Raw genomic sequence first — 24,508 nt, forward strand, 5'->3', positions numbered from 1 at the left:
GCGTAAACCGTATGATATGCGAGGCCGTTGAAATCTTTATGCCTTAGATAATGTCGAAAAAAAAGGCCTAAGCTTCCGCTATTTGTTTGTTACGATTTTACCTCGTAAGCGCGTATTCATATACTTCAGTGGAAGTTACATTTACCTGAGATTTCAATAAGACCCAGAAATAAATGAGAAACGTTAATGGAAAGAATTGGAGATATCTGATATTTTCATACTTGAGAGGGAAAAATATAATTATACACATGTTTGAATTATCTGAAATTATTTTCGTTCGTTTATGAGAACGAATTTAACGCCGCTTTAAATTAAACGCTCATTCTGCAAATTGCAAAGAATTATAATTTAATTATAATTGTACGCTATTTATGGTTATGAGCTGCAACAATTCTTACAACGATATTACAGTTATTTAAGATTTATCAGAGATCGCATCTTAATTCTTAATTTCGCGGGACACAACGAAATTACTGTTACTACCGTATCGTTAAAGTCGAGTCCGCATATCGCGGACTGCATACAGAAATTTCCTGCAATCTCAACGCGGAATTCGTCATCATTTGCTCGTTTGCATATTTATGCTTGCGATCGTCGGTACGGCGAAGGTACGGCGATCATGATGTTTGCTTAAGTAAATCTACAAATCGCGTGCATCCCGCCAACTTTCCGTAATTATTCGCGCGCGAATTATGCCCGACGGTTAATTCTGACTTCCATTCACGTTCATCTACAGTCAGTTCGAAGAAGTTTCCGCAGAAACCTCCGAGGGAAACTAACTGACGGATGTGAACATCGCGACGCTCGTGTACGGCACTGCATCGCGAGCAAGCCGAGAAGTGCACGGGGAAGCTTCGTTTATTGTCAAAAGCGAAATATCGCCCTCCTTGCTTGAGTACAATTTGCGATGTCGACACGATACACATCGCAGGAGAAGTGAGAAGATTGAAACCTCGAAGGAAAAAGTCGAGCGAAACTTGCGAAAGAGATTGCAAAGAGCTCCCTTTTAATTAAAATTTCCTGCCCAGGATAAAATACTTGTGAGTTCTTCTCGCTTAGAATAAAGTGAAAGTAATTATATAGCCGGAGTCGAATTATAACGAAAGGCGCTGGATAATTATCAACGTAACGTGAAACGTCGCAAAATTTAAACGTCGAGGATTGAACGTGATCTCAATCTCACAGTTGAGCATTTGTTGTGGAGCGGATCTCGTCGTGGCGGAACGCCGGAAGAACAAAACGATAGTAATAAAACTACGGTCGCCGCATTCAAACTGCATTCTAACTGCAGCGCGTGCAATCGCGAGAGGGATGAAATGAAGAGGCGGCCCGAAGTTCGGCGCACGCCCGCAAAACGCGTAATAAATGGCCTCGACGGTGGAAATTAATATACGCGCACGGCCAAGAGTGCGTGGAAATTCTAAAGATAATAGAAGAGTTAATAACGCGCACCGCCGGACGTGGCCTCAACGGTAGTGCAACGGAAAATGAAACGCCACGTACGTCCGAATTGCGACGAGCGCTGCTTTTAATATAAGGTGCGAACAAACGGAGGCCATTATTCAGAGGCCATAATTCAAAGCCACGACATACATACTAATATACGTATATATTAATCACATATTAAAGGATTATAAAAAGCTACACTATAAATATCACATTTTTAATTGTTATTGAAAAATGTATAAAATAATTACTGAGAAAATCGCATAAAGGAACAGCAAAAATAAACTTTAACAAACAATTAAACAATTAAATATTTCGGAAAGAAATATTAGTAAATTACTTAATACCGCGTCAAAATAAAAAAAACAAAAAAAATATATATTGCTATAATTTTTTTAATACTTCTTATACTTAAGTCTTTCAATTCTCTTCCTCTTTAAAATGAGAGATTCCTCTTCGATGAATCCCTCGAGAATGATATAGATAAGACATCTACATCAAATTCAAGTATCCAATTTTCGAAACTTGATTTAAGACTCTCGAAACAAAGTGCCCAATCGATCGGAGAGCAAAAGAGGCTTCCTCACGTAAGTTACGTCTCTTCTCGACGTGATATGTTGCAAAGGTGAATCGCGAAGATTCCGAGGCGCAATTTTGCGTGCAATTCCGCCGCGAAAATTTCACAGTAGTCGGCGACAAAGATCGTTCCATTATTTCGGTAGTATCGACTCCGACCGGATGAAAACTCGTCGAGAAAGAGAAAGAATTTGCGGCGCGCACTGGCGGAAATGCATTTCGTCCTACCGCCCCGCCGAAGAATGCAAACGAACACAATAAGCACGAATGCAGGAGCAATACGACCTGTCGGGCGGATGGGCCGAATGGGAAATGCACTTCTTTCCTTCCTTTTTCTTGCTACTCCTATCTGTAGCGGCAAGAAATATATTCTGTTTTCCCCCGGATCGGAATTACGCGATAGTGCTCTCGATACAGCTCCGTCCCCTTCCTTCCTGAAGCGAAATTATACGCGTGTCTGTGACTCTGCCAAGAGTTGCCGACAAGCAACCTTTCAGAAAAATTAGATTCGCGACATCGATCGATGACGAGACGTGCCGTTGCAAAAATTACTATGCGCATAAGTTATGGAGTATGTTTGAAAATTACTGCCGCATTATGATTAAATGAGAATGGGTATAAAAACCGAGAGTTCGAGAAAACATCTCAAATAACAACTTCATGTTTAAATACATTAAATATATATATATTAAATAATATTATACGCGAGATTTAGAAGAAACGCTCAATCCATTAAAATTAATTTTAAGATAAGATTTAGCCATTATCTGTTCTTCTAAATCTGAAACCTACTTTTTCTTCAGTAAATTTGTTCGAATAATTGGTTCAAAATAAACTTTTCTAAAATTTTTAGATTTTCTTTCTTACAATATTCTAAAGAATTCTAATTATTCTAAAAACTTTTTACTTCGATTTTATTACTCTTTACATTTAAAGTAAAATATTCCGCAATGCGGCAATTAAATAAATTTTTCGAAGTGTGTAGATTCTATCACCGAGATTATGGGTGAAATTTTGAATTTTGTTTTCTATTCGATTCATCTATTTGGATTTATGAGACACTGTTGTAAATATTATTAGAATACTATGCTAATATGTTGCAGCGCGGTGCAAGTAAGAGAAAGGAAGGGAAATAAAAAATTTCATTGTACGAAATATTGACTGAATATTCCGTATGAAATATCCCGACGAGATGCATGGAGAGAATCGAAGATATAACGTGTGTCACGCATTATGTTTTCCGGAAATAAACTGAATGGATAACATATCCGAGAATGCATTTTCCCGCTAACTTCTCGGGAACAACGTATTTTGAAATCTTTATGAAAACCGCATCGCGTGTATAAAGTATTTTACATAAATATTTCTTCATATCTGCGACCCACGATGAGAAAATCTATTTTCTTATAATATTAATATTATAACATCTATGTAAGAATAAAGCTGAAAATATTTAAAATGTAAATTTATTAAATTATATATATTCGCAGATTTAAGAATTTCTTTTAATTATTTTGCCTTAAATTGAAATTCTAATACGAAAATAGATATCAATTTGTAAACGGATATCAATACGATTTAGATCCCAGAATAATTCCGCAAATAATAAATATAATAAAATCATTATATAATTAATAAAAACATTATCACAATTAATAAATTAATAAATATCTGTACCATCACACAATACCTGCCGCTTCTCTTTTGTTCTTCTCTCGACGTTTTTTATTCTCGTTACAATCCCTATTCAGACAAAAATTATCTACGTGCACGTACTAATTACATTCTAGAAAATTATCGTGCGATGATTTAAACGGTATTTCTGATGTTAACGCGATCCTCGCTTCATCACTGTAATAAAATGATAACGCGAAAAAGTACGATTATTCCAAGCTGAGACCAATTTATGCGATTGGTAATGGATTAAAATACGAAGTCATATAATTACGATCATCATTAGTCATTATTTAAATATACGACGCAGTATGGACACGAATCATTTCGTTTACCTGCAACATTTTGTTAATCGGCAAAAAATACGCGAATAGCGTCAGCAATTTTATATTCGATGGAATTAATAAATCGAGCTAATGGATTTTAAGCTTTAATGAACCGTCGAAAGATGCACAGTTGAAATTCAGTTGCGTGAGCAATACATTACGAATGCATAAATCTCGGAAAGATTTACGCATATAATTAAAAAAAGCGATAGCTATATTTCCATAGCTATACTTTCCATTACTCCATCGATTTATGTACGTGTAACTCTACGTTTCGATGTAAAAGTGGCGAGTAAATTGCATTAACTTCGGTAAAATTTATCGAATCGCGCGATTTCATTAATCGTATACGTTATGTCTGGAGAATGTTCATATTTCCTTCTAATATTTATTACGATCATATGTCGCGATGACATATGGAGCCCTTCCCATCGCGCTATTTTTCAGTTTGTGATACGAGTGCAGTGATCGTTCATAAACGCAATGTTGCGACACAACAATGAAATACCGCGGCTCGCATTGTTGGATTTTCCACGAAATATGTCATACGGACTATTGAATAGAATATTTTGTGGCAAGCTCGCCACACAGCTCGCTGTCATCTACAACGCGCTATTGTTCACACAAGGTCGCCGTACTACCACTTCTACGGTAAACCGGTAGATAGCGGCGAAGATAGTTATTATTGTCGTATCATGATTACTCGAGACGTGAAAGGTACTTCATAAGTAACAGGGATTTTCTTTGTATGAAATGGAATTAAGTTAAAATCACGGAATTAAATTATAATCACGACTTAAGCTTTAAAAAAAAAAAAAAAAAAAAAACGGAGAGGTAAATTATGTAAGCTACGTTAAACGGTAAATTGAGAGGGAAAAGGGAAAATGGAACTATTATTCTCCGCTTTTGTGAAAAAACACCGCCGCGGCATATATAAGACCTTACAGTATCACAGAGTGCAATTAATTCTCTCTCCCTTAGGAGAGGGCTTATGTTAATCTGTCGCGACACGTTAAATCCTTCCGCCTAGCACCTCGCTTTCGGATGAGATCTTCTCGACGTAATAAACTTCCTCTATCGGTCTGTCCGCGCAAAATGAAAATTCAAACATTTCGTCTCCAGGTCCAGGCTAAATGGAATTTGATAATTAACACGAATAATTATCGCACGGACACAAATGCAAGCGATTACACACGTCCGATGAGAGCATCAATCGGATTAATGAATCCGCGGACTTTCGTCGGGAGGTAGACGCGAGACGAAATGGAGAAAAATATTTTTGTACGAAAAAGGAACCGTACTCGTTACCTAGCGAGCACTAAGCTCGTTCTCCTACCAGTCATTAATATCACAATAAAGCCGTGCACGAAACCAACGGAAAAAGTTAATGCCGCGGAACACGATGTACGCACGGAACCATTAATCCCCGAGCGACCAACCTTTGCGACGGAAAATTCTACTTCCGTGTTACCAATGTGTTTCTCTTTTTAGAAGCCCCCAAAATAGCTTGTATTCGATGAATTTATATTCCATTAAAGTCTATTGAAAAGAATTATTAAAAACCACTAGGGACCTGCCCGATCCATTAAAGCACAATTATCCATTTTTTATGATAAAAATAGAATGTTTTCTTTCTACATTTCATAAAAATTATTTAATATTTTTATGAAATGTAGAAAGAAAACATTCTATTTTACACACACACACACACACACACACACACACACAACACACACACACACACACACACACACACACACACACACACACACACACACACACACATGTGTATAACATTTGTTATATAAATTTCATATAAAATGTTAAAGATCGAAGTCAATGTGTGAATAAACTATGTTTTTTAATCTGAATAAACGGAATTACCATTCATCACTCTCTGACGCAATTTTTCCTTATGTAAATATTTGATATGAAGAACTAAGATTTCATTTGCGATTTATACATAGTTTTATGAATCATTTTTACAAAGTTGCAAGAGCGGGAGAATTCTCTTGAACGTATTAAGGTAGTGGAACGTTATTGCGTTGAAAACTATGGGTCTCCCTGGTAGAACCGCAAAGCCCACAGGCAACCCCGGACGTTATTGCGGAATATATCCCATACATACACAGATGCATAACTAGTCAGCTTTACGAGCTTCTGCTTAATATTAAGTGCTTTATGAATATAAGTACCACACGTACACATATCATAAAGTCCTATCTGCGTGCGTACGAATTAATGTGATCGATGTTTGTAGGTAAGTGAGGTTAAAAGGGGATATAGTTGTCTTCTTTTCTTAAACCATTTAATATGATCTTTTCCATTCAAAGAATACTATTCAAAATAAAGAAAAGTAGAAGAAATCGATGCATCTCTTTTAAATATTTATTATGTAATTAATATATTTAATTTTCCGAAAGAATAAATAGAATTTATTTAATTAAATAATAAATTGAATAAATTGAATTATTAAATTAAAAAGGAGCAGCATTAAAAATGTATATTATTATTTGTAATATTCCTCTTTTTATATCACAGATAATAATTCGTGCATATTTTACAAATTAAAAAAAAAAGATATAAAATGTCTTGCACAGTTGCATTTGATACTAAAAAGTATGATTTAAACGGGATTTGTAACGAAAACATGAAATATTTAATTTTTATGAATTCACGTGTTCGATTTGTTTTTCCATGAATGATTGAAAAGTGGACATTTATTCCAGTTTGAAACATCACAGTCTAAAATATATTTTATTTTAATGAAGATTTAAAACAAATGTTTTTTTTTTAAGTTAATCTTTACAAGCAAAATAATTTAATATCAAAAATAGCCAAAATAACAATAAATATTGATTTGCTTTAAATCTAGCTAGAAAGTAAACTGATTATCAAATTTCACAGAAATCCATTCATAGTATATATATATATATATATATATATATATATATATATTATTGTATAAATATTATTTTTCATAAAATATATTAAATATTTTTCTACTATTAAATACGTATATAATCTTTTTAGATATGAGATTTTATATATATATTCACAAAATTCGACAAAATATAATTCGCTTGATTTTTCGTGAATAATAATGGTTAATTATTCGCGCAAATTCCATTTGAATTATTCCATGACATGGCCCTCGTAATCTCCACGAATGTAGCATGATCATAATTCGAAATCACGCAAGTTTGGAAGTTACGATTGTAAAATATTCAGAAGCACACGATAATATTTTATTGCAGCAAGAAATACTTAATATTAATAACTTAATATTAATAACTAAATACTTAATATTAATAAACAAAATGAAAATGTTTGTTAAATAATATAATAAAAGATGCGTTTTGTATTATAATATAAAAAAATATGAATCGATTAAAAAAAAATAAAAACAAGAAAAAATATATATATTTCTATCACTTAATATTATTTTCTTATGATTTATAAATATAGATTCTCAAACGGAAACTTATCTCGACACGTTCGATTTTTTTGTAAAGAACAGTATAATAATCGAACAATTACCGCTTATATAAACACGAGAGAAAAAAATAACTTGATTTCATCGCGGCCGATAAGAACTTATTCTGTCTTTCATCTTACCACGATATTCGATTAATGTATCAAAATAATAGAATATTCACTCACCACTTTGTCGTCCGCGTAGATGATGGACGATCCTGGCGTTCCACTGGCGAGCACAGTGAGAAAGGCGGCGACAGCAACGTGGCGTATCATCACGATGGAACACATCTGTCCAGTTTCTCGAAAAGAAGATCACCAACACCGATTTGCAACACTCACGAGAGATCAATATTCTCCACGATCGGGAAAGTTTCACGTGAACTCGACAACGATAAACCGAGGCACTGTGTCGAAGTCGAACTTCCTCTCGGGATCACACAACGCGATGTTATTGACGGCTTTTCAAGTCCCTTCGGAATATTCGTGGAATATTCGCACGAAGATAAAAATTCTACCGAGAGAGAGAGAGAGAGAGAAACGATTTGAAGATCTCCTCAGGGTAATCGAGGCGTATGAAGTAGAACAAATCAAGATTCCACCGACCGGTCTCTCAAGTCTTTTCGAAATACTCGTGAAACGGAAGATAATCAAATTAAGATCCCATCGAGCGATTCAAAGAATCTGATCTCAGGACGATCAAAGTAGCCCGAATAGAAATCCCATCAAATAATTTATGAATCTCGAATATATCAATCTAGGACATTCTCCGGATGATCTTGGTCTCTTTAAAGTATCGATTACGCGCCTCTTTAAGAATATCCTTAAGGGCCAAAATATTTTTTTCAGAAAAATAAAAAAGTACGTTTTAAAAACGCCGCGCTAAATAATCCGTCCATCTATTTAAAGTACTTGCGAAATAATTTACGATAGCAAAACGTCACGTCGCGATCGATGCCTCTTCCCGAGCGAGGCAGTGCCCACCACGCGCCAACGATGAATGAATAGGATTCGCGATTAGAACGTCGAATATACCGACGATGGGGACACTTGCGTGACCGGACGTCGTCCACGTTAAGCGTCTACGTCTCCAGCGACGAACTGAGACTTTTCCCTTCACTGTATGATTGTTTCTCCCACCGACGCTCCTTCTGTTTCCTTTTTTTTTTATCCCACTTCTTCCTCTTATTTCTCTTCCTCGTATTTCTCTTCGTACGTCTCGACCGATCGCGATGACGATGATTAACTGATGCCTCGCGTTGCTGTCCGCTTCTTACTTATTTCGCTTCTTCCTTTCCTTTTTCCTTCTCGCGAATCGGCCGACTTTCGTCAACTCGGTTGCTCTCCTACGCCGCCCGCGACGATGACGACGACGGCAGTGATTACCGGCTTCTTCGTACTTTCCTCCGAATTCGGGCTTTCCAGCGGCTGGCGCGTCCATCCGCCGACCTAACACACAATTGTAACCCGTTAGAAAAAATAATCATAACCAAAGCTACTCTATTAATTCTACTAACAAACAAAAACAATCGTCAAAGCTATTCTATCCGACACTCTGTTATTAATAATATTTAATTAATGATTATTTGAAATGTATTTCTTAAAACTTTCATCACGTATATTTGTTTACGTAATATTAAATTAATATCTTATATGGGTGTTCTATAATAGATTAAATCTTATATAACGTACGACTTTACTTAATAAATTAATAAATTAATAAATTAATAAATTAATTAAGCATATATCTAACTTAGAAAATTAAACTGTGAAAATTATAAACTCCTTAAATTACTCAATTAAGTAGTTTGAGTGTTAACTTTCAAATTACTATCCTATCCATAATACAAGATTTGGTTTAATTAAAAATGGTTGATTAAAAATCTATTAAACACGCAAAATAGCGAAGACATCGGTATCATTGTTGCGCGACGAGAAGAGAATAAGAAGAATGACAGCTACGAATCAAGATTTATCCCCGACAGAAACTGTCTGAGGGGAGAGGACAAAAAGTATGCAAACTTCATCGGATCCTTTAGTTCTGAGTAGGGTTCCAGAAGAACCATTCGACGACTCGCGCGAAACAGTGCTCTTTTGTATTCAGCAGATAAACGATTGCCGGGCTTAATGATCCCGAAGAGCCCAGATTTCTCGTCACCTTTTACAAATATAAGAAGAAAGGATGGGAGAAGAAAGGGTCAAGTTGAATTTTAGCCGCGAGGGAGTAATCTGAGAAAGAATTTTTATGAATCAGGCACACGTGACGCATGCACAAAAGTTCAATGTTGTAAAATAAATCACAGTGCATATATTTTGATGACTTTATTATAGATATAAAAAGCTCCTTTTCGAATTAATATAAGAATGTCAAAAAAATTTTAAATAAATTTCTTAGAAATAAAAAGATACGCTACATTTACAATATAATTAATGATTTCATTTAAAAAGTTTAATATTTAATAATTATTAAAAGAAACTTCTAAAACTTCTAAAACTTTTAATCTAAAAATATATATTTATATTTATATTAAAATATATATTTATATTAAATATGTATTTATATTTATATTAATTAATTATATTAATAATCATTTCCATAAGCCTTAATATAAAAAAATCGGAAAATTGCAAAAAACAGAATCTGCTAAAATTTTCAATCGATGCAAAATTTTTCTTTCTCGAAAAATTTTGAATTTATGCCTTGAAAAAAGTACGCAGCATGCATATACTTATATTGATTAAAGGGCTATTTCTATACTTCAGAAAAATGTATTTCTGAGATTGACATAATTTCGAAATTCTTATGCTGCGAGAATAAGTTGAATAAGTTCGCGGAAGAATATTAAGCAGATGCTCGAAAGCAGATAATAAGAAAATCAGAAAGACATAATTAAATGTCGTCCTATGCTAGATAAAGTCGCGCGCACATGATAAGAATTTCGTTCGGTTCATTTCATCTTACTATCCGTGATTAAAGGAAAGATTATCTTAACGCATTATTAACGCATTATTAACGCATTTTTTGAACGATTAACTCACTTATATAAATTATTTTTCAGTTACAATTTCAAATTTAAATCCAATACGTTTAAAGACTTATATAATTATCTAACATTAAATTTTGAGAAATTCAGGAATTTACAAAAACGTTATATTCGTCATAGAATTTTATAATTTATTGCTTATATATATATATATATATATATATATATATATATTGATGTGTGTATAAAATTTATTAATTGATTAAAATAATTTTAACATAAGTGTATATATGACATTATATTATATACATAAATATATATATATATATATATATATATATATATATAAATGAAATGAGATTACATATAAATTATTGAAATTTACATAGTAATAAATAAGTCGCTAACGTATTAAAAATGCACGCGGGTTATCTCACGAAGGACGAAAACGCGCTGGCGGCCGATCGGAGATCGAATGAAAGAGCAAAACGATCATCAGTGATAGTTGGAAAAATGCCGCGAACGAGGACATGAGATAAAGAGAAGCCGATCGGACTGACGACCGGAAACCGGAAGAAGATCGCACGCCGGACCGAAAGAACGAGAGGATCGTTATCGCCGGGGAACGTGCCAACGCGAGCTGGCTGACCTCGTTTTGTCGTCATGTCTCGATAATCACCGGCATTCTTCATCGTACGACTGACTGCTTGTCTACTTGCCTGCCTCTGTCTGTGACATGCTCGGCTGTTTCCCTATATCTTATATATCCCTAACAATAATTTTTCCCAATCCTGGAACTCGCTGTCCCGATAAGACGAACGATTTCTGGATGATCAATCCTAGGCAATCCCGATTACACAGATGCAAGAACCGTAAGAATCTCTCCAAAAAATGAACACACTCCAGACTAAACACTCACTCCGTCTATTTACTTTTTATCTTAGAAAATAAAAAAAAAAGAGTTATTTCTCTCAAAGAAGAAATCAATCCAAGATAAGTAAAAAAAAAATCTCTGGATAAAGAATACGAGATCTCTCAGAATTTATAGATAAGGATGATATTATCGTTTAGCTGGAGAAGGTAACTTCTATCAAACCGATTCTTTAAAAGTATTAAATTTCGTGAGCGAATGCAGGTGGAAATGCAGCGCGATCGAGTGAACTGCGCAATCTCCCTATCAGGGCATTGACGCGAGTCTTTCTTTCTTTCTTTCCATGGTAAACACAACAGATAAAAGGCGAACACAAGGAGAGAGAAACTCGGTCGAAGACCTTGATGAGATATATCGGAGCAATATTTTCATTTAAATACTCTTTTAATCCGCCTGCTAAATCCGTATTCTGGCTTTTGTACTATAACATCACGCGAAATGCATAAATTATTATTGATATGAAACGACATTGTAATAAATTTCAAACTTTATTTTAGAGTAAAACAAGGAAATATATAATTACTTGATAAGAAAATATTAATCTAAATAAAATAAAAAAAATAAGAAAATATAAATCAAATAATAAGAAATTAAGAATTAATTCAGACTATTTTTAATTTTTTTAATTATTCAAATTAATATAACCTAGCGCCTAGAGCTTTTTATAATTTTAAGATATAATAAAATCGATTATATCACTCTCGATATCACACAAAGAATAGGAAACAAATTAATGAAGATTGTACTTCAGAGATGCGATCGTGACGTGGATTGGGAAAAACAAGCGATTAATTGCAAGGGAATGATTCCGGAGGAAATGGCGGTATTTAACGTGAAATATCTTCCGTATCATGTTTTCTATGTGGAAGAGGATAATGGTGAGGTTTATTTAACTACTTACAACCGCAATAACGAACATGATAAAAACCAATAATATTATGAGGTAAAATGGTAACTATGACAAGATTACTGATAAATACTTAATATTTTTTTTTTAATTTTGCTTATAAATATAAAGATCTCTTTTCAAATGTTTCCATAAATATCTTTCGATTTAAAAAAAAATTATCAATGAAAATGGTTGTTGAATTTGAATGCAGATGTTATGACGCGAAAAAAAAATCAGGCATTTAAAGAGTTAATTTTTCAATAAATTCCGAATCGATTAAGTTAACATTTATAAAAAGCTGAATTGTTTTCGCATAATTATATTAAATTGCTTGAAATACTTAAAAGTGAATAAGCAAAACAATTTTGCTATAAAATGGGTAATTTATGTATTTGTAATTCCGTTTATATGTGTGTGTGTGTGCGTGCGTGCGTGCGTGCGTGCGTGTGTGTGTGTGTGTGTGTGTGTGTGTGTGTGTGTGTGTGTGTGTGTGTAAAAATCAACGCATTCATATTGAATTACTCTTGTATCTAACTTATGTATGCAACGAAAATCTGTACGCGCATTCAGAACTGTATACCTCAGCTTTACAGAAAAAAATGTAAGAAATAAATTAAAAATGAAATGAGAGAAAGAAAGAAACTGTGCTACCACTATCCATTCATATAAATATTGTTTGAATAAATATTTGTATAAATATTGTTTGAAGTAAAAATTTTTCCTTTCTCTTATCTTTACTCTCTTATTTACGATGGCTATTTAAAAATATATTCGGAAGGATCATATTTAGCAAATATACAGATTTATTTAATCTTTGAGTATTATCTGGTTTCATTTTTCTGATTTCACTTTAATTTCTACCAGCTGAAAAATTTTATCAGCAAATATTATTTTATATTTTCATGTATTTTATCTTGCCACCAATTAAAGAATCTCTTTAATTTTCTTACTCTCATATTTCTTATTGTTGGTTTAAAATAAATAAAATAAATGAATACCCACGTTTATAAGAACACATGTTCAAGATTGCAATCGTTATACTTTTCATTAAAACAACACGCGTATATGTGGGCATGCCTGTACGCATGCGTGTACGCTTGGGATTAATTTTAAATCATTATATCCTCCATTATCCAGTAATTATCTCATCCATTTATATAAATGTAAGAGAGAATTAAAAACAGAGAAAAGATATATACTTTTGAGAAAACGTTCGAGAAACATTGCAGTACAGGCATTATGTTATAGATCGCAATTTCTTCTAACCGGGCCATCTAGATACATGCCTGCATTAAAGTTGCACTCGTTTCTTGAACCTAGACCATGAAATATATCGCGCACCTTGCGGTATGAATCACCTGGCTGGCACTCAGGGGATTTTCCGGGAGCGCAGACTAGTGCAAATAATTCATATGTTCCATATGCTAATCGCGTCTAAATCGGTACTCCGATGACTCGTCCTCACATGCTACATGCATCGTAGATATCGTTGCTGTTATAATGTAAGTTCATTGAAAAAGAATATAAACTATGATGTACTTAGAACAAGAATCTTTCAGCACTTATCGCTTATTGCGCTTACAACTCTCATAAAATGACTCACTCAATTATTCAAAACTTTTAATTGCGTTTCCGTGATTATTTACTTACTTGGTTATATAAGACCGACTTTAAATAATCTATCGATAATCGAGTTTACATTCATCCTTCGCAAGTTCTTAATTAATCACGCTTTGAAATCATGTTGAATTCTATTAAAAGAGGAGTAATTATACAAATTTAAAATTAGCTACTAAATGAGATTTCACGGCTCTTATTTGCGAGTCCCTAGAATTTAATTCCCCAAGTTTGTCTATCTAATTTGCAATGTGATTATTGATTGTTCTACATTAAAATGTACATCTCTTATCATCTTATCATCTTAGTAGTCTTAAAAATATTAGATACAAGCAAATTTATAAAAATATATTTATAAAAATTTATAAAAATATTAGATACAAGCAAAGTTACGTACATATATTTTTCGTATTAGATTGAATTTGCGAAATAAATTCCTATTTGCTGCGTTCGCGAGATTTCGGAAAAAAAATTTTGTTTCGCATTCGAAAACTGCATTCCATCCAATTTTTATAAATATTGACAAAAATTAAACTCTCGTCATCGACAAACTGTTTTCATTTGGAGAAAGTTAAACTTCTGCTTTTGGCTGGCAATTTTAAAATGTAACCCGGCACAATTCCTCCGTCCATTGCGAAAAAGTTCGATCCCAAATTCAAAGCGTCGTGCGCTTCCGTTCGCATACATTGTCGCCGTACACAAAAAAATCCAGCCATATATTCTTCCTCTTGTTTCCCTTCTCCTCTCCCACGCGTTTTAAACGCGCGTACACACATGCACACATTCACATGCGCACAATTTCTTTATTTCTCATAGTCGTTGCTCGTAACTCCAATGCAAAAGCAACATTTTCTTTTCTCCAATCAAAGATTATTCTCCTTCAATCCTTTAATAACAGTTTTTAATAACAGTTTTGTTTATAGAATTTTAGCATTTTATTTGACAACTCTTCAAAATTAAGATACAAGATTTTATCTTAAGTTTTATACATTTTCCATTATTTTAAGTAACATTCCGCGATTGTAAAAATATATTAAAAGACTCAAACATTAAATTTATATACACAAGTTAAAGAAAGAACTATTTTCGGAGCCAAGAACAACAGCCAAGAAAGCAGAAGATATGACAAAAATTTAAATTTCCAAGTTTAATTTTACAACGTAAATGAACTTTTTTATATAATTCTGACAATTATACAAAATTTGTCGCTTTTTATTTGGTTTTTATTTCAATTTCTAATGAATTTATATTATTTTTATTTAATTCTTTATATTCAATATTTAGATAAGTTAAATTGAAATTGTCACAAAGAAGTTTAAGTTATACATGCAACTTTCAAACTTCTATTCTATTTTTCTTGGATTTTTCTTCTATTTCTATTTTTCTTGGCTCGTCGAGTTAATCGTCACGATAATTTTGACATCCAGAAACAGAAACGATTATTCCGCACATCCTGCACACTTGACGATACGATAACATTGCAATTGCATCGAGTACCAACAAAGTTCGAGAACGTACAATGCTGCAATCGGTGCGGTTCGCGCTATCATCTCCGCGCCGCCACCGACGACGACGACGACGTCATTTCCTGTTCTCGGCGGCGAGATCAATCGCGTTAATCCCAGGAGGATCGCGAATACGCACTTATGCACCCCTTTCGGAGAGAGAAACACCCACATGCGACCAGCGCGCCGCGTGCCGCGCGACTAACGCTCGTTTCCTTCGAGGGCCTACTCTGTGGTACCTCCATCTCTCCCACTGCCCTCTCTCTATTCCCCGTCCTCGTTCCACTCGCAGTCGCAAAGGGGAGAGAAAGAGACAGAGAGAAGGAGAAAGAGAGAAGGAGAAGGAGAGAAGGAGAGGGAGAGAGAGAGAGGGAGAGAGAGAGGGAGGGAGAGAGAGAGAGAGAGAGAGAGAGAGGGAGAGAGAGAGAGAGAGAGAGAGAGAGAGAGAGAGAGAGAGAGAGAGAGAGAGAGAGAGAGAGAGAGAGAGAAGTTCTTTTCCCGAAGGAAGCAAAACGATATTCATATTTATTCCTCTCCTCTCCCGCTTTCTTTTTCATTCTCTTCTTCTTTTTCCCATCTTGCTTATAAAAGTCCCTGGATCGAACATACGACCATACGACACGTACGAATTTATGACTATGTTAATATTATTTTAATTCCTGATTATTGTAAATAAAGATTTCTTTTTGCGCGGAACCTGCTGCAAGAGTTTTGTGGAATTGGATAATTCATTTTATATCTGAATCAATAGTCCGTTTAACGTGAAATGTATTCATTTGAAATATAAAGAGATTAAAATTAATTATAAAGAAACGTTAATAACTTTTGTAACATCTTCGCTTCATTTATTTGAAGTCAATCCATCTGCAATATAAAATTTAATAAAATTCTGTCGAGTTACATATCATATACTTATTTATTATAACTATTGTATTATTATAACTATTATTATATATAAGTTTATCGTAACATTATTGTCAGATTAATAACTATCTATTATTTTCGTGTTTATTGTGCGAATAAGCGGAAAATTAATTTCACTTGCATAGATTTATTTGAGACTTAATTTTATATACTCATAAATAAAAGTATACTTCTATTATCACTGATATAAATTTAATATAAATATTTGAAAAATTATGATCACAATTTCAATAATGAGAGTATAATTTATGCATAATTTATGCATAATTTATATAATGTCCAAGAAAAATAGAATAGAAGTTTGAAAGTTGCATGTATAACTTAAACTTCTTTATTTCAATTTAACTTATCTAAATATTGAATATAAAGAATTAAATAAAAATATTATAAATTTATTAGAAATTGAAATAAAAAGTCGCAAATTTTGTATAATTGTCAGAATTATGTAAAAAAGTTCATTTACGTTGTAAAATTAAACTTGGAAATTTGAATTTTTGCCATATCTTCTGCTTTAGAAAATATCTATCTCTTTTTCGCTAATAATGCGGAATCTAGGTTGAGTGTTAATACTGTTAAAACTAATTGAATTCAAATAAAAGGATATAGAAATTCCGCATGTATCTTGGCGCTTGTCCAAGAATTTCTATCCTTTCCTCCCGAGTGGCGTCTTTCTTCACCACACGCACGCCAAGTGTATGACTTACATAAGTCTGAAGTTTCCGTATTCCAGTCACCGCAAAAGTAATTTTGCCCGACGCGGAGACTTTAGAATTCTCCTATGTAATTTAAGCAGAAGCGAGGAGAGACGGAAGAAATATCGGAATCTTGGGAACAGCTAATAAAGCAGGCTTATTCGTCGCTTTTGTCTCCTGATCCCACGCTTTAACATTCCTGATTCACCCTTTGAGATTTTATTCTTCTCTTAATTTTACTTGATTTACTTAATTCCCTATCGTTCTGAAAATGTCAGCTGACACGATTCTGTTTTCTTTATTTTCCATTCTCTAACTTTATTCTAAATTATATTATAATTTTTTTAAATTTTAATGATTACAGATGATGACAGATGATTACTTGTGTTTCTATAAAACGTGTATAAGACATTAAATTTTTATAAATATTTTCTGCAAAAAAATAACTGCGGATTAATAATAATATTATTGCAGAGCTATTATTATTACCTATTATCATAATGTATAAAAGCTATAAATTAGTATATATCATAAATTACAAAAGTTTTATAAAATGTTTAAAAAATTCCAGGAACACTCCCACTCGCAATAGGGGGAGGGGAAGGGGGGGCGATGTTTAAGCGTTGGCGAACGGGTATTCAGGTGGCATGCATGTCTCGATGCCGTACTCAAAAATGGTAAAAGCGATTTGTCGAATTGACAAGATAAACAACCGTCCTTTCCCGGAACACAAACAAGAATTGATTCTATTAAAACGGACGACCCTGGAAATGCAAATGAGGAATTATGTGCCCTCTGTGTGAGTCCAGGCGATTATTCGTCGTTTCACCCGAATGTGGGACCGCGCAGCGTGACGTCCCCGGAAAATTCATTAGTTTGTTACGTGTCGAAAAAGATAAGTCTATAGTGTGGACAAAAACGCAAATGCAAATGAAGGTGCACGAAAGGTTGCAACTCTCTTTTAAGTCTATTCTTTTGTTCCCGGTCGAATGTATTTTTTTTTAAAAACGATCTCCATACCAATACTTTATTACAAAATTTCTATTCGCTTTTTTTTTCTTTCTTTCAGTAGTATAAACATAATTAGTAGAGTCAGTAACATACTAAAAATAATATTTTTAAATGACCAAAATTCATATAAATTATAGTTGCTCATTTTACTTAATTCTAAATTATTTTTTTATTATAAACAAAGTATTCCAGTTGATCTGTAATATTGATAATAATAATTTAATTTTTAAGAACAAATTTCTTATTAGATTATTATATTTGTATATCATTGTTTACAATTTCTTTTAATTTTCCACTTCTTAATTCTTTAATTTTTATTCTCTATATTATTCTTCATATTTTTATATTTTTAATTATAATCTAGTTTCAATTTTTAATGTCAAATAACATACTATATATTTTGTGATTAAATTATAAATCTTCTTAGTTAAAGTAGAAGAAAATGAATAACCCGATGACAAATGCATTAAAGAACGCAAAATGTATTGTCGAGGAAAGCGAGGAAAAAATATTTCGTGTATACGGCGTTTTGCGCGTGAAAAAAAGTAATTCCGATGTAAATAAATGGAAATGTGAGAACGCGCAGCACGTGCTTTCGAAAAACGAGGGTTAATATAATACGTGACATCCATAATTCTATTCTATGCATATATATACGGATACGTGCGAACACTTCACAGGATGCGAATCCAATGACAAATGACAACGAACATACCTGAATCTATTTCAACAATCCTCGCAGGAGTATCTTTCCTTTTTCCTTCTTACTTCGCCTTTCTCATTCGTGACCGATACAGTAACAAGACAGAATTAATTCTACATGTTAATTAGAACACGATCGACGGAAGTGACTTGTATATTGCAGAGAAACGACCGAATTGACTGAATATCTATGTATACAGAATCTGTGTATACAGCAATTAGATATGAAATATTAAAATGTTTCTTCCTTGTATTTCTTTTTTTTTTATTGGAATACTATTTTCCTTGCAAAACTTTAATTAAAATAATAAAATTTGTCACTTTTATTCCTACTCTTATTAATCAATCGAATGTATGGATATGCAGTTAATTATGATTTATTATACGCATTTATATTTTAGAAATATATTAACTCTTCTTATTGATTTTAAAATCTATTTAATTAGAGAACTTGAAAATTATACACCAAGTGCCATAGATAGTAAATAGTTTAATTTGTATAATTACTAACGCGGTTGTAAGTTGATTTTGCTAAATATTAATTTATTACGGTATACTTCATTATAACTATTATAAATATTTATTTTAGTAGATATTAACTGAACTTTCAATATATTTTCTGTATTATTTATGAGCACCTAATAAACATATGAGTGCAATCAAGCTATATAATTAACAAATTAATTAAATTATATTAATTAAATGAATTCGATAATTAAATAGATCCTTACAAAACTCATTCATTAATAAAATGATGATTACGACATATTTGAATTTAACCACAGCATTGATATTTAAATCTATTTTCTATATAGAATTATTTTCTATATAAATGAGACTTACACGGAATATATCAAACATATGATAAAATCTACAAGATTTAAATTAGACTTGCATATGCAAACTTAGCGAATAAATGGACCGTTTGGAAAAAATGGACTGTTTGCGAGACGAGTTGCATTACCGTAGTCGTTTGATAACTGCCCGGTAATATCGGCCAATTAATATGTATATAAAGCACATCGAACCCAAACACACGCGATATCATCGGCTTTTAAAGCCCGTCATCAACAACGTACAACGGCGCGAAATGAATGGTTAAATCAACGAGCACCGTGTGGGCAACGACCAGCCGTTTCCCGCGAGATAAAAGTATATGCTGCAAGATAAAGCCTCGCGACGGATTCATCCTGCCGAAGACGCGTGGGTGCCACGCCGGAAGAGGCCCCCTCCGATGGGGTGACACGGCAATCGGCGCGACACTGACTCTCGCGAATAGTAAAACCTATATTTAACCCTTTAATCTATCGTTTTTAAACGGTTAAACAACGTATTACATTAACGCTTATAATTAACACCGCGATCAAAAATAGGTTGGCAGAACCAAAATTTTCAGAATAAACGAATCAGAAATGTCGGTCAAAGTTATCAAAATTTAGTTTAAACTTACAAAATTTCTGATTAATTTAAATAAAAATTTGATAATTTCAATCTAGAGATTTTTTTATTCGTTCATTTTGATACAGAATTTTGGTACAGTTAAGCAAATTATTTTTTCCGACTTATTATTCTTTCTTAAGTTATTTTAAATTAATTTAAAATAAGAATTTTTTTAAATAAATATTATTAACAATTAATTTAAGTAATACTAAGTAGTACTAAGAAATATTTATATTAAATAATATATTAATAATATATTTCCTAATTAAGGAGAAGCCTGAATAATGTAAATTTTCTTAAAATCATTATAATTTTAATTTAATTAATTATGTAATCTTATATTTAATCAAATTTATTTTATAAATATACAGATTCATTTATTTAATTAATATTTTAATTAATTTTCCTAATAATAAGAAAGGAATTATTTAATTCGTTTTGCATTGTTAAACAAACACATGCTATAAATGCCTTAAATTTTTAATTTATTTAGAATGAGTGTGGAAAACACATTATATGTTAAACGACCGAGCATTAAAATGTCATTCGATGATGAAAACCAGAGGTCAAGAGATAATGAATAGGTCAGGCGGACAGTAACTGCCTTCGCGAACAATGACGAATGGCGCGGTGAAAAAAAGTAAGCCTGATGAGTGTATTAAATAAAACAGGCGGATAAAAACATTGATACAGAAGTATCAAAATGATTCACAGGCAGACAGGCGCGACACACCGGAAGCCACTGATTGTTTCGAAGGGTGGTGAACTCCTGCCAAGGGTCAAGCGCCTTTTTGCCAATTAACGAGACCAGTCGCACGAAGTTTCAGTAACAACGGAAAATTAACGGAAGTTAAAGTTTAAAATGCCTGAACTAATTACGTTACATATTCATATCAAATAACTCAATAAAAACAAATGAATCAATTAAAAAGAAACATTGATTTCTATCAATTATACGATCCTCGTCGTTATTACGCTTTACCCCAATTCAGTATATAATTTTTCTAATTAAAAGTCAATATCGTATGGTACAATAAAACAAAATAAAATGAAAATGAATAATTAAACGTTATAGTTCAATGGATCGAGAGGCAGATTGGAAATGATAATTGTCCATAACGATATTTTATCCATAATGAAACTGATATAATGATGTAATCGATTAAATCAATAAACGCGAAATATAATATTTGTGCAGCAATCAATATTTTATAACAGGTATTATATGCTATTCGATTATGGATACATATGTTAATGAGCATTATACGTTAATACGTATCACAACAATGGTGAGAAACGTCATTGCTATTGGATTTAATAAGCGAAATTATCGAAATGCAATCTGTTTCTCGGGAAATATGGTACCGCTCGTAAAAAAGGCAATTTAACAATAAATCGAGAATTATGTGATCATAAATGTCGCAAACGATCGATCCTGTAAATTATGGCTTATAGAACGGAAGAGAAGAGTAGAATATAATTTGACAAACATTTTGTGCCAGAAATGAATTACATTGATTTCAAATTGAAGGAATTTATCAGGCAAAAACTTATGAAATATTTCATTATTCTCATTTGTTGTTATAAACCGCATGATATGAAGTTCTTTGATCACATAATTTTTTAAACGTATGCATATTTTTACCTTCTAGAAAAATATATGTCAATAAATGTTATCTTTATTTCTTTAATAATTTAAATTTACATAATTAATAATTTTTCTTAATATAACAAGAAAGAGAGAGAAATCTGACATTGCATATTCTGATAATTTCACTCCAAAATTTAATTCCAATTTTATTAATGCTCGATATGTGATATGCTAAGATAATTTATTTCAGAAAAAATCTCTATATGAACTTGTTAATGAATATATCCACCTCTAAAAATTAACAACATTTAATATTCTTATTAAAAATTGCCTCCTTTTAATATATCGATCAAAAGAATTCAATCTTTACTCCAATAAATTTCACTCACCAGTTGCTGCATCGTCGTCGCGACGCCGTCGTCTGTCCCATCAAACGCCCTCTGCTCTTGTCCTTTTATTACGACGATGCAGTTAAATTCTTCAGTTAACACAACGAGCCGTACTTTTACAAACACGAGACACTTCGCACCGCACTCGCAATCCCGCCATTACGCGCTATTCGCCCTCGACGGGAAGCGCCAGGTATCGCAACGACAACAGTCCTCGTGATAAACCGAACTTCTACTACGGAAGGAGAATCAACACGTCCTTTATCGTCTCGCGTTCCCAGCGAACTGACGCAGTAATCCAGGCGAGAACACTCGCGAGTCGCACGGCGAGGACACGACCGAGCGACAACAACAAACGGTCGCGACAACAACAAACGGTCGCGACAACAATAAACGGTCGCGACAACAACAAACGGTCACAACACAACGATCGCGGCACAAACGACGGCCAACAATCTCGAACGACGCAACGATACAGTCTTTGTTCGCGCGACTTGAATAATTCGCTCTGACCGTAGCCGACTGCTCTATCCGACACTCTCAAAATCTTCTCGTGGCTGTGCGAATAAAAAACTTACCGTTACGAGGCATTCGCGAGGAACATTGTAAGAAATGCGACCAAGTTCGCGCGATACAATCGCGATCCGAAACCCGTACCCGGCTACGGGGTTCACTCGCACGGCGTGCACCCCACGCGAAGCAGACGCCCGTAGGGCGGACGAGGCTGACCCAAAAATCACTACGGCATGGGCTCCTCCTGAAGTTAGCGCCAGACCGCACGCAATTCGCGATTCGCAATTCGCACGTTATTCGACTTATGAGACTTGTGTAATCAGGAGGTCCATTGTAATCTTGAAACGAGATGAAAATTACAAAAATGAGGAAATTTATTAATTTTTGACAAAGTTGCAGATGCTCTAGTGAATTCCTTCACTTTTATAATTTTCACCTCGTTTTAAAATATACAATTACCTTCTGTTTTTTGTGGTTAAACTTTAATGTACACTAAAATGAAATAAATATACATATATTTGAAATTTGACAAAAATGAGATGGAAATTTTTAGCGCAGTCCAGTGGAAAAATAAAAAATAAATCTATAAATAGTGTGAAAGAATAGATTCGTCGAATTTCTCATTTGTTATTTACCATTCGCGAATATTCGATTCGCTAGTAGAGTGATTTTTTAACGAAATCAACAATTTCATGTATTACGCTACATGTTAAAATTTATGTTTACTTGCGTATTTTCGTGATTCGCATCGGTAAATCATGAATTATAAACGAATCAAAAATCATGAATGACGAATAATGAATCGCGAATAGTGTGGAAGATCCACTTTCCGCACAATTTTAAAATCCACACAATTATAAACAAAAGTGCATTATTGAAAAAGTACATTCCCGTATAATTTTATAACACGAATGCAAAATTATATTATATTAATTAAATAAAAGTACATTATCGAAATTAATAATGTTCCGTTTCATTGTAGAACAATGAAATGTACGAGACTCGCAAACTATCATTCACTTTTTTGTTTCAAATTTCTATTCATATCTCGATTGATTGATTATACAGATTATTTCCACCAGCGATTATCAAAATATTTAAGAATTTACCGACACACGCGTCTATTTTATCGGATAGCAACGCGCGTTTTAGTTCGGCCTCAGGGAGGGAGCTTCTCCTGTCATTCTCTAATCGCGATATTCAAATACGCCCGCATGCGAAATGAACCTTTCGATTGCCAGAGAGGTTTGGGCTTAAAGACCATCTGTGCCTGAAAGATAGCTGGACTCTCGTTAATTGTACTCGAACTAATTTCATCGCGTTTATTAACTTAAAGACAGGCCGTCTCGAAGATCATAGAAATTGATCGACTATAACGACGCCATGACAATCTGGCGATATATACAGTGAACTTTCTTGGGGATTTTAGAATTACAAGTTTTGAGGAGCCAACGACTGAGTCGAGAATGCCGCCAACGACAAATGCAACGTGCGATACAAAAACGAAATTTGATATGCCGCGGTTGGATACAGAGAACAAAGATGTTTGAAAGAAGATTAATTAAAAAATGGCTTATCGGCATCGAGATCGTCGAAATGTTTGCGAGTTGGCCGCCGCACGCTCACTAGCGAAAGAATTTGAACAAGGCCGTCGATAAAGGAAGTCTCCTATTTGTCGGCAAAAAACCGAGATAACCAATCAAGTCGCGCGATTCGAATTCAAATTCGAGAATTTAAATTTTTTAATTCCGTGCAAAAATTCAAATGCAAAGATTCAATATTTACTGTTAAATAAAAATTATTCAATAACATTTATAAAAA

General features: G+C 33.4%; 1 protein-coding gene across 3 annotated transcripts in view; it reads right to left on the reverse strand.

Annotated features, from left to right (window-relative positions):
• Mmp2 (Matrix metalloproteinase 2) overlaps positions 1–22,441 on the reverse strand; it is a 187,830-nt gene extending 165,389 nt beyond the window's left edge. For 2 of the 3 annotated variants that reach the window (XM_089083308.1, XM_089083306.1), the window contains exons 1-2: positions 15,439–15,630; positions 7,686–8,948 (exon numbers count right to left, since the gene is read on the reverse strand). In XM_089083308.1, the coding sequence (XP_088939434.1) occupies positions 7,686–7,790 (105 nt within the window). In that variant the 5' untranslated portion in view covers positions 7,791–8,948; positions 15,439–15,630. Of the gene's footprint in view, positions 1–7,685; positions 8,949–15,438; positions 15,631–22,174 lie in introns of those variants that run through there. The other variant, XM_089083307.1, reaches the window with a different exon arrangement.
• Between the last annotated feature and the right edge of the window lie 2,067 nt (positions 22,442–24,508).

The sequence above is a fragment of the Pogonomyrmex barbatus genome, unplaced genomic scaffold (assembly GCF_055798465.1).
Source record: "Pogonomyrmex barbatus isolate J1 unplaced genomic scaffold, ASM5579846v1 scaffold7, whole genome shotgun sequence".
In the NCBI taxonomy this organism is placed as follows: domain Eukaryota; kingdom Metazoa; phylum Arthropoda; class Insecta; order Hymenoptera; family Formicidae; genus Pogonomyrmex; species Pogonomyrmex barbatus.